Source organism: Bison bison, unplaced genomic scaffold (assembly GCF_000754665.1).
Source record: "Bison bison bison isolate TAMUID 2011002044 unplaced genomic scaffold, Bison_UMD1.0 scf7180017864180, whole genome shotgun sequence".
Taxonomy (NCBI): domain Eukaryota; kingdom Metazoa; phylum Chordata; class Mammalia; order Artiodactyla; family Bovidae; genus Bison; species Bison bison.
Window position 1 is genome coordinate 9,829,256 of NW_011494752.1, and position 14,489 is coordinate 9,843,744.

At 46.2% G+C, this 14,489-nt stretch overlaps 1 protein-coding gene across 4 annotated transcripts in view; it reads left to right on the forward strand.

Moving 5' to 3' along the window:
* TTC19 (tetratricopeptide repeat domain 19) overlaps positions 1-14,489 on the forward strand; it is a 30,569-nt gene that overhangs the window by 1,727 nt on the left and 14,353 nt on the right. Inside the window, exons 2-6 of one of the 4 annotated variants that reach the window (XM_010842962.1) lie at positions 1,270-1,380; positions 1,809-1,847; positions 2,587-2,643; positions 2,909-2,970; positions 5,104-5,198. In XM_010842962.1, the coding sequence (XP_010841264.1) occupies positions 1,279-1,380; positions 1,809-1,847; positions 2,587-2,643; positions 2,909-2,970; positions 5,104-5,198 (355 nt within the window). In that variant the 5' untranslated portion in view covers positions 1,270-1,278. Of the gene's footprint in view, positions 1-25; positions 1,381-1,808; positions 1,848-2,586; positions 2,644-2,908; positions 2,971-5,103; positions 5,199-14,489 lie in introns of those variants that run through there. The other 3 variants (XM_010842961.1, XM_010842963.1, XM_010842964.1) reach the window with 3 other exon arrangements.

Genomic DNA, 14,489 nt, shown 5'->3' on the forward strand with positions numbered 1-14,489 from the left:
CGGGCGCAGGTAGAGGCGGCGCTGCGGGCTGCGAGGTTGCTAGCGCGGGGAGAAGTGCGCACAGGCTGAGGGGAGCGGGGCGGGCCTCCTCTTCCTGAACGTTTTCTCCTTTTCCCGGGGTACCGGGCCTCCTTCTTTGGGCTGACCACCGCCTCATGCCCGACGCGTCCACCCGAGTGCCCACACACGGCGGGTGCGGCCCGCGTGCCAACTCTGTTTGAGGCTTCAGCTGACCCAAACGAACCTGTGGTCTTAGGCATCTCTCCGACCCCTTCCCTCAGTACCTCTTTTCTGTAGTCTGCCCCGTTTTCCTGCCTGGACGCTCCATAGTCATTCTGAGAACTTGTGGTACCTAACTACCACCTCCCATATACCGAGAATCCAGCAACGAATTTTTGGATTTTGCCACCAAATCCAAAATACTTCTCAAACCTGTCGCCTCTTCTGTGTCTCCTGAGTCACCCTGGCCACGCTGCTACAGCCTGCAGTCTTGTCTGCCCTGTTGCCCCCTGCCATCCAGGTTTGACAGCAACTGGAGCGATCATTTAAATGTAAATCAGCTGGTGTCATCCCGTGCCCACAAGCCTTGATTGACCCGTCACAGCGTTTGTGGTAGAACCCAGACTCCTTGCCCTGGCTGGTGAGACCTGTGGTCCTACCCCCATTGCCTCCCTGCTTGGCAGTAACAGTCACCATCCTCAGTTCACATCTGTTCACTTTCATTGTTTGAGTGGTTCTTGAAGATCCGTCATCTTCAGCCTGTAGCACCTTCGGTCATTCCCTGCTCTCTGGGTCAGTTTCCCCCCACAGTTCCTTACTTAGTTGGCTGTTTCTCTTCCTTTTTACCTCTGTTTAACTGTCTTGACTCCCATTTGAAGGAAACCCCTTGTTCCTTTCTCTTGCTTTCCTTCACAGCCTGTATCATTGGTTGTGATTGAGCCCACCTGTCCTGCAGGAAAGAGCGGAGGAGGATGTAGGGCCAGCAGCTCCGTTATAAGAGTTCATGAAAAGTGCTCACGATCCTGCTGCCTATGTCTGTCAGCCAGTGTGCTATATCTGTGGCCATGCGGAGCTGCAGGGGAGCCCCTCTCCAGTCACCACTGCAGACACCATAGCTTTGCACAGCAGGGATTCAATAAGTGTTCGAGGAATGAATGACTAGCTTCCCTCTGTGTACTGGGACACGTAGCCGTACTTGTTTCTGTCTGGTGGTGCGTGTCTCTGTTCTTTTCGTGTTTCAGTTTCTTTTATTTTGTTTTCTCTTTTCAGTTGTGCATCATGAAAGATGAGCCAGAAGAGGCAGAGCTTATTTTGCATGACGCTCTTCATCTTGCCCACAAGAGTCACAACACAAAGGCCATCGCTTACACTTATGACTTGGTAACTCCTCTGACCAGTCTGAGCCGCCGCCAGTGGTGCAGGAGAAGGGCTGTTAGTGTTCCTGATTAGTATTTCTGACCTGCAGGATGTCTTTCTGGGTTTTGTTTTTACTAAGTTTTCTTTAGCTTTCAATTTTTATTACCCTTGGACTGTCATGTATAAGAAACCTCAACCCCAGACCGAAAAGAAACAATTATCATTAATATTTGTGTTCTCAGTGAAGAGTGGATCTAGAATTGTTACCATCAAAGTCTGCGTGTACTCTCACCCCATTGCTGGACTTTGCTTCTAGCAGATTAGCGACAGTTCCTGGCCTGTTTTTTTTAGATAGAAGGTGAAAGCAAAGGGGAGTTTTCAGTGTAAAGATTTTGAAGTAAGTGGAAACACAATGCTTTAAACTGAAAAAACAACTTATAATCTGCTTTCAGATGGCGAACTTAGCATTTATAAGGGGTCAGCTTGAAAATGTAAGTAAATCATGTTGTAATGTTGTGAATTTGTGAATGGCTAGCCTCTAGACCTCTGCTAGCTAGACCTCTGCACATAAGGGTACAGGCAAAGCTTCTGTAACAAAGAGACCCCAAGATAAAGTGACTGAAATAAGAGGGAAGCGTATCCGTTTAATGCATTAATCCAGAGGCGGCTGAACCCTGAAGAGGGGTGAGCACTTATACCCCATGAAGTGACCCAGGAGCCCAGGTTCCTTCTAAGATGTGTTCTCGCCTGAGTACGAGCACTGGCTCATCTCCAGCTGTGGGCAGGAAGAGGGACGGAGGGCCAGCAGAGTCCTTGTGAAGTACGCTGTTGAAGCTGTTCGTGTAAACTGCGTGCATCTCTTGGCCGCAGCCTCCTCATATGATCACACATGAAGTGCAAAGGAAGGACCCTTGACCTAATGGAAACTGAGGAGACTGTACCGGAAAAGATGGAGAGGAGAGTGACTGTTAGGGCTAGTTTGCAGTCTCTGCCACAGTGGGTTTAGGTGGGAAGTTGATCTCTGAAGCTGGTTCTACACATCACAGAGTAGTTTTCAAGGTGCCCAGGGGATGTGGGGTCCCAGTATTTTAGTCTGTTTTTCCAACAAAAGGTTACCTTTCTCTCTATGTGTGTTTTTCAAGGAATGCTGCCTTAGACTAGTACTTAGAATGTAGGGTCATTTAGATATGGGGCCCAAATAAAAGAAAAATCTCTTCCTTATGCTTTTAGGCAGAAAAACTTTTTAAAGCAACAATGAGTTACCTGCTTGGAGGGGGCATGCAACAGGTAAGGACATTACATAGTATTGCACCCTAGCTGAGGAAGTTTTCAAAATAGCCCCCACATGTGTTTTGACCAAAAAGTTGGGATTTTCCTCCCTAAGACCAGTATAAAAATTGCCAGTCTTTCACTCATGCAAAAGCGTGATGCCTGATTCCTCCAAAAGCATCAAGACTATGGCTTTCAGGGTGTAGTCAGTCTAGAAATTAATCTGAAATACTTCATGTGGAAATTTTATTTGTTATGAACTTCCTTTTTCTTTTCCCAACAGGAAGACAATGCAATCATAGAGATCTCCCTAAAGCTGGCCACTATTTACGCTGCTCAGAGTAGGTAAGTGTAGTCGGAGTCTGGGTGTGGGAGCAGCGGTGGGTGAGGGCTGTGGGTCAGAAACTGACCCTGGGGTGTCACAGTTTTCATCCTACTAATCACCTGGGTATCTAAAATCTCGGTTGTCACACTCCTGGTGTCCCATCTCTCATCTTTGAGATCTTGAGCCTTTTCCAGTCTTGCCCCTCCTGAGTCCATTAGCGTGCCCGGTGGGGCCTGCAGCCCTCATCCCTGTGGCTGCACTGTGACAGGCCTGGTCATGTGTTCTGTTCCTGATTGAACTGGGAAGTCGTTAGAACCTTAGTTTTGCTCTTCCTAGGAGAGCTGGGTGGAGAAGGAAATGGCAACCCACTCCAGTATTCTTGCCTGGAGAATCCCAGGGACGGGGGAGCCTGTTGGGCTGCCGTCTATGGGGTCACACAGAGTCGGACACAATGGACGCGACTTAGCAGCAGCAGCAGGAGAGCTGGGAGCAATGCAAGAGTGGCTGGGGGTGGCATATTTTGCTGGTGGAAGTATCAACAAAGCGGGAAGTTAGGTACAGGTTATGTGATGAGAGAGTTGCTGTGAGAGGGTGTCACTGGCTCGTCCGGTGGGCGGTTTTAAGGCTGTAGAGGTGATGGGGTGGCTAGGTTGTATCAAGGAGGCACTGAGGCATGGGGCAGAGGCCTTTGGACGAGTGGGACAGGAAAGCAGTGCTACTATAAAGTATTGGATGAGTCTAGATTCTTACACAGAAGGAAAAGTCTGCCAGGCACATAGGAAAGGCTTTGGGAAACATTTTAGATGTGTGCCAGAGGTCAGGGACATAGACAGAGGGGCCTGGTGCCCTTCACTCTCTAGGTGAAAACTCAGAGGATGTAAGAGGACTCCTGGAGGGTTAATTTGGGGTAAATTTAAGGGAAGGCTTGACTTCTCCTTAGCCCTTGAGTTGCTGCAGAAATTGGGTACTGCAAGTTTTGAATGGTACCTAGCCCAGTGCTGTAGGAGGAGTGCTCACTGCAGCCAGAGACCCTGGCACTGGCACTTGCAGCCCGAGTGGTCCGCTCCTTTGTTTTTTGGGGGACCCGGTCCATCTCCTGGCATTTGGCTGGACACTGGATGGACCAGAGCCTCAGGGCCTCTGATTCCAAGTCTATAGAGAAACTTTGAGGTTGGTTCATGCCAGGGAGCATTGCAGCCGGGTTAGTCTCTCTGGACGGGTTACAGACAGGACCACATGTTGGTGGGTGTGGCCCCCTGGGTTAAGGAGAAGCCCGGAGATGGTAACACTGGACAGTGAGACACGCCCACGCTCTCTCAAGAGGTGAAAGCTGTGCGGTACCTACAGTAATTAGCCCATAAGTTACCCTGCTCAGAAGCGTTCTCTCTTGATGACTGAGAACGTCTCGTGGGCAGCCTCCCCTGCTCCACGCCCTGCTTGGATGAGGTCCCTGCTGCTGCCGAGGTTTGGCTCGGGGAAAGCTGCTCCTCTTCTGAGAATGGAGTAGAGAGGGGTTGTCTGGCCAAGCCCAGAGGAGAGGTAAGCTTGTTTAGTGCTGCTTCCAGTGAGGAGCTGAGAGCCAGAGTGGAGGAGCAAAGACCAGGACAGATGGATGCTCTGTGGTGCTCACCGTATCTCAGATGCCAGCAGGCAGCCCTCTTTCTGTCCAGAGTCGGCCTGCTGGCCGCTTGGGCGTCCTCACTGGTGACTGAGGGTCCCCAGACTGGGGCCAAATGCCTTTTAGCACCCTGGTTGGGACTTCCATTTCTGTAAAAGAAACTTGTGTTGGAGACCTGCAGCTTGAGAGGAGTGGTGAGCTGATACACCCTCCAGAAATGGACGAGGTCAGCAGTCAGAATTCTGCCATGAGCCCAGGCCTCCTCTGGCGCTGCTCTTGGGTTGACCAGGCGTCAGATGCTCTCGCAGGAGGAGGAGCTGGCCCCTTGGCTCTGCTAGTGGGAAGGAGGGAGCGCTGGTTTTGTGGGTTACTGAAACCCCAGCAGCACTCCAAGATGACGAAAAACAAACTTCTGACAGAGGAGAAGTTGACACCCCTTAGGGACTCGAAACCGAGTTCCCATCCGTCTTAACACTAGATGATGCAAACCCGAGGCGGAAGACAGGACAACTGATTTATCCTCTTTGCTTTATAGGCAGGAACTGGCTCTTGCTGGCTATGAATTCTGCATTTCAACTCTTGAGGAGAAAATTGAACGAGAAAGGGAATTATCGGAAGACGTTCTGTCAGGTAGGAAACCTGGCTATTTTTTTGGCCTTCCTTTGCCGCCGAGGGCTTGGCTGTCAGGCTGCACTGCAGGACATAGAGGTGTGTCAGTCAGGAGAGGGGGATTACCGTTAGGTTAACTGTGGCTGTTCCTAAGGTCTCAGAGGGTTTGGAGTAAGATTTTCTTTAAATGACTCGATCACCGGTTTGCTTTGTTTTGTTTTTAACCCCATGGTGATATGTTCATAGTATGTCGTTGACATTTAGAGTCTCTGGAAAACTTGGGGGGAGAAGGGACGTATTTTCTCTGGTCTCTTGGTTCAGCCGCGGTCACAATACACATTAAGTCGCTTAGCTCCGGTGTCCACGAGGGTGAGAGAGAGCAGTGCAGAGTCTGTCCGTCCCTGTCGAGAAGGTGTGACGTCGTGTGGGATGGGCAGGGGGCTCTGGCTCTCCGCCATTCCGGTGTCTTTTTTTTTTTTTTTTAATTGAAGTAGTTGGTTTACAGTGCGATGCCAATCTTTGCTGTACAGCAGTGATTCAGTTTCACACATACATACCTTCTGTTTTAAATATTCTTTTCCGCTACGGTTTATCATAGGATATTGGGTCTAGTTCCCTGTGCTGTACAGTAGGGCCTTCTTGTTTCTCAGTTCTAAATGTCATAGTTTGCATCTAAAACCCCACATGCCCAGTCCTCCTCCCTCCTCTTGGTAACCACAAGTCTGTTCTCTGTCCTTGAGTCTGCTTCTGTTCTGTAGATAAGTTCATCTGTGCTGTACTTTATTTTTTATAATTTTATTTTATGTATTTTTGGCTGCCCTGGGTCTTCACTGCTGCGGGCGGCCTTTTCTAGCTGGGGTGAGTGGGGCCTGCTTGCTAGTTGGGATTCGGGGGCTTCTCTCTGCGGTGGCTTCTTGTTGTGGAGTTTGGGCTCAGTGGTTGTGCATGGGCTGAGTTGCTCTGAGGCATGCAGAATCTTCCTGGACCAGGAATTGAGCCTGTGTCTCCGGCACTGGTTAGTGGATTCTTAGCCACTGGACCACCAGGGAAGCCCTGTGCCATTATTTTAAATTCTGCATATAAGTGACATCATGATATTTGTCTTCCTCCGTCTGATTTACTTCACTTAGTGTGGGGATCTCTAGTTGCGTCCGTGCTGCTGCAGATAGTGTTATTTTGTTCTTTTTTGTGGTTGAGCGGTAGTGCATTGTGTGTAGGTGCCGCTTGTGTTTTATCCAGTCATCTGTTGATGGACAGGCAGGTTGCTTCCCTGTCTTGGCTGTTGTGAATAGTGCTTCTGTGAACATACAGTGCGTGTGTCATTTTGAATTACGGTTTTGTCTGGGTTTACGCCTAGGAGTGGGCTTGGTAACTCTCGTTTCCTGAGGAGCCTCCATACTGTGGTCCATAGGTTGCGCCAGCTTTCCTCTCGCCAGTAGTGTAGGAGGTTCCCTGTTCTCCACACCTCTTCCAGAGGTTATATACTTTCCGATGGCTATTCTGACTGCTGTCAGGTGTTATTTCATTATAGTTTTTATTTGCATTTCTCTTAATAATTAGGGATGTTGAGCATCTTTTCATGTGCATTTGGGGTTTGATTCCTTTTAATTATTTTATTTTGCTCTCGTTGTGGCAGGTGGGTACTACTCTTTGTCTCGGGGCTTCTTGTTGCGGAGCATGGGCTCTAGAGCGCAGGCTCAGTAGTTACGGTGCACAAGTTTAGTTGCTCTGAGGCATGTGGGATCTAGTTCCCTGACCAGGGATAAAACCCATGTCGGCTGCATTGGCCGGTGGATTCTTAACCACTGGGCCACCAGGGAAGTCCTTGCATTCAGATTTCTTACTGTGGGTTGAAATATTGGGAATCTTCAGATTGACGTTCGTTCGGTGACTCTTGATTTCACACTTCTCTTTGCTGGGCGCTTGCACGATGATGGAGGTGGAGCACAGCTCTGGTATCTCTGAAGGCAGTACATGTGGCTTCAGGGAGGTGTCTGTCCTCCGTGGTCTTAACAGTTTTCCCTGGAACAAAACTCAATTTTCCTCCATTAGCTCTGCTGAAGCTCCCCGCATCAAGGTCAGCAGCTCCTCCCTGGCAGCTCAGCCCAGTGATCACCATCTCCTGCTGGAAACACTTTACTGGACTTCAAGGCCACCTCCCTGGTCACTCGTGCTGGCTGGGTCACCTCTCTCGTGGGCCTCTGCGCTGTCTGGGCCACTCCCCTCTCTGCCCCTGCACCCTGGGAGGCAACCGTGAGGCCTGTGCTTCCAGTACTGGCTCCACATCTTCAGCGCAGCCTGTGAGGGAGCTTGTCTACCTGACATCTTGACCGGAATGCCTCATGATCATCTCACACTTCATATGTTCCACATGAGTCTCTCTGTTTTCCTGCGTTGATCTAGTTTTTCTTACTGAAGTGTAGTTGACGTGTGTTATATGTTACAGGTGGACAGTACAGTGATTCCATTTTTAAAGGTTGTCTTCCATTTATAGTTACTGTAAAATATTTGCTACAGTCCCTGTGTTGTGCCCTATATCATTGTAGCTTATTTGACATCAAAAGAGTTTGTCCTTCTTACGCCCTCGTGTATATTGTACACCCCCACCCCACCCCTGTAAATGGATCTCTTGATTTCCACCCCTCACAATTGCTTCTCACCAGGCAGCCTGTTTTGTAACTGGCACCACCATTTACCTGGTGCTTTGGTGCCATCTGTGATTCTTCCTTACTTCCTGCTTGTAGCTCACCAGCAAGCTGTACTGAAACTGCCGTGGCAGTACATCCACGTCACAGCCGTCAGGCCCTCCTGCCCCGTTGTGGTCCAGGCCCCTGTGCTTCTTGCCTGGGCGCCTGTGGTGGTTCCCTCCCAGGGGTCCCTGCTCCCTCATTCCCTAGGGAAGGCATTCCCGCCCACCTGCCCTCTCAGGCCCGCCTCCGCCTGCAGCCCCAGCTCCTCTCTCAGAGGCTCCAAGAGCATTGCCTTCTCCAGCCTTGTCCCTGCTCTTCTCTCTGAAGTCTTTCTGCCTCCGCTTGGTCTTTGATCCTCTTTCTCTGCAGGTTTGATAAAAGTCTGTTATCAAAAGGAGAACTTAAAGGAGACAAAATTTCCAGTCTTGCATTAGTTTATCTAACAGTCCATTTACTTAGTTAACTTCAGTCTAAATTTCATTAATCGTGACTATGCATAAAACTTTCCTCAAGGTTCCTCCTCGTAATCTCTCATCATTTTTTGTATTCAACCTTTCATTTTTCATCTAAATAAAATTAACCAGCTCATTTATTTTTTACCAAGATGTAATTTCATTTCTCATATCTCCTTTACTGAAAACATACATTGTATCTTTTACCGTATTTTGAAAAGTTACTGTATTGTTTCTCATAGCTTTAATTACATGTTTAAATTAGAATCCTCAACTCTTAAAACATTAATTTTGGTGAAACTAAGAAGTAAATAATTAGGTTCTGTCTTTACATTGGCATTTTATAAATTGGTGCGCTTAAACATCAGTGATAATTTTAAAAAACATTTATTTTCTTAATGTGTGTGTTGGTTCCTCAGTCGTGTCTGACTCTTTGCAACTCCATGGACTGTAGCCCACCAGGCTCCTCTGTCCGTGGAATACTCCAGGCAGGAATACTGGAATGGGTTGCCATTTCCTTCTCTAGGTGGTCGTCCCAACCCAGGGATGGAACCCAGCTCTCTTGCATTGTAGGCAGATTCTTTACCATCTGAAACCCTGTTTTCTTATACAGAACATTTTAGGTGATACCAAACGTTTTCATTAATATTTTCAGATACTTAAAAATTTTTTTTCTAGAAATTGATGACTTATAGTAACCTTAGTATCTTTTAGGTAAACTTTCATCATGTAGCTTAAATTGGCACAGCTTTAGAATCTTAAGTTATTAAACATCTGGAAAGATCACGTTAAGTAGACATTTCTAAAATAATATTTAAAGCTTTTGTCCCAAAGTTTTTATCTCATTTACCTTGAAGTTTCATCATGTGCAGTCATTTTCTTGCAAGAGATAGTAAGGTCTTATTTATTAAACCTAAATACAATAAAATGTTATACTTAATTTAGATGACTCTTTTGTTCTCCAGTCTCTCAGTTGTGTCCAACTCTGCAGCCCCATGGACTGCAGCACTCCAGGCTTCCCTGTCCTTCACTGTCACCCGGAGCTTGCTCAAACTCATGTCCATTGAGTCAGTGATGCCATCCAACCATCTCATCCACTGTTGCCCCCTTTTCCTCCAGTGAGTCAGCTCTTTGCATCAGGTGGCCAAAGTATTGGAGCTTCAGCATCTTCCATTGAATATTCAGGGTTGATTTCCTCTAGGATTGATGGTTTCATCTCCTTGCTGTCCATGGGACTTTCAAAAGTCTTGTCCAGCACTGCAGTTGAAAAGCATCGATTCTTTGACACTCAGCCTTCTTTATGTTCCAACTCTCAACATCCATACATGACTATTGGCAAAACCATAGCTTTGACTATGTGGATCTTTGTCAGCATAGTTGACGTCTTTGCTTTTTAATACACTGTCTAGGTTCATCATAGCTTTTCTTCCAAGGAGCAAATGTCTTTTCATTTCATGGCTGCAGTCACCATCGCAGTGATTTTGGAGCCCAAGAAGATAAAGTCTGTCAGTGTTTCCCTTTTTTCCCCCATCTGTTTGCCATGAAGTGATGGGACCAGATGCCATGATCATCGTTCTTTGAATGTTGAGTCTTGAGCCAACTTTCTCACTCTCTTCTTTCACCTTCATCAAGAGGTTCTTTAGTTCTCTTCCCTTTCTGCCATTAGGGTGTCATCTACATATCTGAGGTTATTGATATTTCTCCGTGCAGTGTTGATTCCAGCTTGTACTTCATCAGCTGGCATTTCACATGATGTACTCTGCATCAGTTCAGTTCAGTCGCTCAGTCGTGTCCGACTCTTTGCGAGCCCATGAATTGCAGCACACCAGGCCTCCCTGTCCATCACCAACTCCCGGAGTTCACCCAAACTCACGTCCATTGAGTTGGTGATGCCATCAGCCATCTCAGCCTCTGTCGTCCCCTTCTCCTCCTGCCCCCAATCCCTCCCGGCATCAGACTCTTTTCCAGTGAGTCAACTCTGCATGAGGTGGCCAGAGTACTGGAGTTTCAGCTTTAGCATCATTCCCTCCAAAGAACACCCAGGACTGATCTCCTTCAGAATGGACTGGTTGGATCTCCTTGCTGTCCAAGGGACTCTCAAGAGTCTTCTCCAACACCACAGTTCAAAAGCATCAATTCTTTGGCGCTCAGCTTTTTTCACAGTCCAACTCTCACATCCATACGTGACCACTGGAAAAACCATAGCCTTGATGAGATGGACCTTTGTAGGCAAAGTAATGTCTCTGCTTTTTAATATACTGTCTAGGTTGGTCATAACTTTCCTTCCAAGGAGTAAGTGTCTTTTAATTTCATGGCTGCAGTCACCATCTGCAGTGATTTTGGAGCCCCCAAAAATAAAGTCTGACACTGTTTCCACTGTTTCCCCACCGATTTCCCATGAAGTGATGGGACCAGATGCCATGATCTTCGTTTTCTGAATGTTGAGCTTTAAGCCAACTTTTTCACTCTCACTCTTTCACTTTCATCAAGAGGCTTTTTAGTTCCTCTTCACTTTCTGCCATAAGGGTGGTGTCATCTGCATATCTGAGGTTACTGATATTTCTCCCGGCAGTCTTGATTCCCAGCTTCTGCTTCTTCCAGCCCAGCGTTTCTCATGATGTACTCTGCATATAAGTTAAATAAGCAGGGTGACAATATACAGCCTTGATGTACTCCTTTTCCTATTTGGAACCAGTCTGTTGTTCCATGTCCAGTTCTAACTGTTGCTTCCTGACCTGCATATAGGTTTCTCAAGAGGGAGGTCAGGTGATCTGGTATTCCCATCTCTTTAAGAATTTTCCAGCTTGTTTTGATCCACACAGTCTAAGGCTGTAGTCAGTGAAGCAGAAGTAGATGTTTTTCTGGAATTCCCTTGCTTTTTAAATGATCCATCGTATGTTGGGAGTTTTATCTCTGGTTCCTTTTCTTTTTCTAAATCAAGTTTGTACAACTGGAAGTTTTCTGTTCGTGTACTGTTGAAGCCTGGCTTGGAGAATTTTTAGTGTTACTAAAAATGCTAGCATGTGAAATGACTGCAGTTGTGCAGTAGTTTGAACACTCTTTGGCATTGCCCTTTTCTGGGATTTGAATGAAAGCTGGCCGTTCCCAGTCCTGTTGGCACTGCCGAGTTTTCCAAGTTTGCTGGCATGTTGAATGTAGCACTTTAACAGCATCATCATCTTTTAGGATTTGAAATAGCTCAGCTGAAATTCGATCACCTCCAGTAGCTTTGTTGGTAGTGATGCTTCCTAAGGCCCACTTGCCTTCCAGGATGTCTAACTCTAGGTGAGTGATCACACCATTGTGGTTATCCGGGTCATTAAGACCTTTTCTGTGCAGTTTCTTCTATGTGTTCTTGCCACCTCTTCTTAATGATGATTCTTAAATGGCGTCTTTAAACTTAAACATTAATCTCAGATATTAACTTAATATTGAGTATTTCCCACTTCATGTGAACCTGAAAATCATCTTGGCCAGTTTTCTTTAATGTAGGCACTTTTTATTAAAATTAAGTAGCACTCCTTATAAATCCTGTTCTAATAATACCTTTTAGAAGTAGAAGCATCTTCTATGTGTATACAGACATAAGCTATAGGGATCTCATGGCTTTACCAGGTATTACAATATAAACTTACTGGTTAACAAACAGTTGGAATACCTTAAAGTTGCTTGTTTACATGATTAAGGCATACTATCTGTAAGATTTTGCTGAGGGAACATTCTCAGCAGTTTAGATTTAAAACTGCCACTTTTTTTTTTTTCTTGATTTCCCAGTCGTGCCTGCTTAATTGGGCTTAGTCTCAGCTCTTTGAGGCCTGTATTCATATTCTGGTTTAGACATTTGCAAGACAAAAGGCCGTTGGTTAGTTATTTTAAAAGATGGTTTTGTCGCCTAAAGATACTAAAATCAGTGGCAGGATATTTATCAAACTGAAATGTAATTTACAAAGTTCTATGTTATAAGGCATTTAGCAAAGACCTTTCTGAGTTTATTAATTAAAGCCAAGGAAAATCACTTTAAAAAATTAACCCTTCCATGTCAGTTCCCTGTTTACTCCTTTTGTATCACTCAGGTAACTATTAGTTTTCTCAGTGCGTTTAGTTAATATTTTCTTAGTGGCAATCTATATGCCTTGTTTATCCCACAATGTAATTAAATAAGAGCTTTAACACCTTATATAAAGCCCATTTAAATATACCAACTTACATACATTTTTTTGGGCTTCCTTCCTAGCTCAGTTGATTAAGAATCTGCCTGCAGTGCAGGAGACATGGGTTCGATTCCTATATCGGGAATATCCCCTAGAGAAGGAAATGGCAACCCACTCCAGTATTCTTGCCTGGAGAATCCCATGGACAGAGGAACCTGGTGAGCTACAGTCCATGGTTTCACAACAATCGGACACGACTGAGTGACTTTCACTACTACTACATACATTTTTATTAACTCAGTGGACTTGAGTTTGAGCAAGCTCCGGGAGTTGGTGATGGCCAGGGAAGCCTGGCATGCTGCAGTCCATGGGGTCGCAAAGAGTTGGACACGACCTAGCGACTGAACTGAAATTGTGCCAGCTTCTATACCTTTAGCTTAAGTTTTCATCAGTATCCAATCAACAAGTTTTGTCTTGAGGGAGAGTTTAGAAGGCTTTTTCTTTCTGTTCCCTGTCTATTTTACCTACTTTAATGTAAAAGGCTCTGGGTAAAAGGCATATATGTCTGTTTTATTTATCCCATTTTAAATAACCATCCAAAGAACTTTTTATTCATTTGACATAACTCCTTTTTTTTTTAATATTTTTTTACCTCATCGAAATAATAACTAGACCTCCCCCTAGTTCAGTTCAGTCGGTCAGTCATGTCCAGCTCTTTGCGACCCCATGAATTGCAGCATGCCAGGCCTCCCTGTCCATCACCAACTCCTGGAGTTCACTCAGACTCACGTCCATCGAGTCGGTGATGCCATCCAGCCATCTCATCCTCTGTCATCCCCTTCTCCTCCCGACCCCAATCCCTCCCAGCATTAGAGTCTTTTCCAATGAGTCAACGCTTCGCATGAGGTGGCCAAAGTACTGGAGTTTCAGCTTTAGCATCATTCCTTCCAAAGAACACCCAGGACTGATCTCCTTTAGAATGGACTGGTTGGATCTCCTTGCAGTCCAAGGGCCTCTCAAGAGTCTTCTCCAACACCACAGTTCAAAAGCATCAATTCTTCGGTGCTCAGCTTTCTTCACAGTCCAACTCTCACATCCATACATGACCACTGGAAAAACCATAGCCTTGACTAGACAGACCTTTGTTGGCAAAGTAATGTCTCTGCTTTTTAATATGCTATCTAGGTTGGTCATAAGACCTCCCCCCATCCCCCTGTTTTTTGTTGATATTCTTAATTGCTTTTATTAGCATTTGTAGGGCTTCCATGGTAGCTCAGCTGGTAAGAATCCATCTGCAATGCAGGAATGAAAGTGAAAGTTGCTTAGTTGTGTCCAGCTCTTTAGGACCCCATGTCTCCCACATTGCAACTTGATTTTTTACCAACCGAGCTTTCAGGGAAGCCTGCAATGCAGGAGACCCCGGTTCAGTTCCTAGGTCAGGAAGATCCCCTGGAGAAGGAATAGGCTACCCACTCCAGTAATCTTGCCTAGAGAATCCCCATGGACAGAGGAGCCTGGCACGCCATAGTCCATGGGTCACAAAGTTTCCCACATGACTGAGCGACTGACACACTCTCTGGCCTGTCTATAAGGGAAGCATGGTTGGCCTGCTGAGTTGGTCGCCAGATTGTGATTTGTGTGTGTGAAGCCAGCTTTTAATTTTTAACTGCGTACCTATTAAAGAGCTCCCTCAGTGGCTCAGCTGGTGAAGAAACTGCCTGCGATGTGAGAGACCTGGGTTTGATCCCTGGGTTGGGAAGATCCTCTGGAGAAGGGACAGGCTATCCACTCCAGTATTCTGGCCTGGAGAATTCCGTGGACTGTATAGTCTATGGGGTCATAAAGAGTCGGACACGACTGAGTGACTTTCACTTTTTGATATTTAGGATGGGATTTAATTTGTCTAGTTAACTAGGTACTTGCAAGTCTGAGCTCCGTTCCTTATGTCTTTCTACAATTGAGCCACCTCAGTGTCTTTCAGCCAGACCCTGGGTATTTCTTGGTAAAAACTGAGCCTGC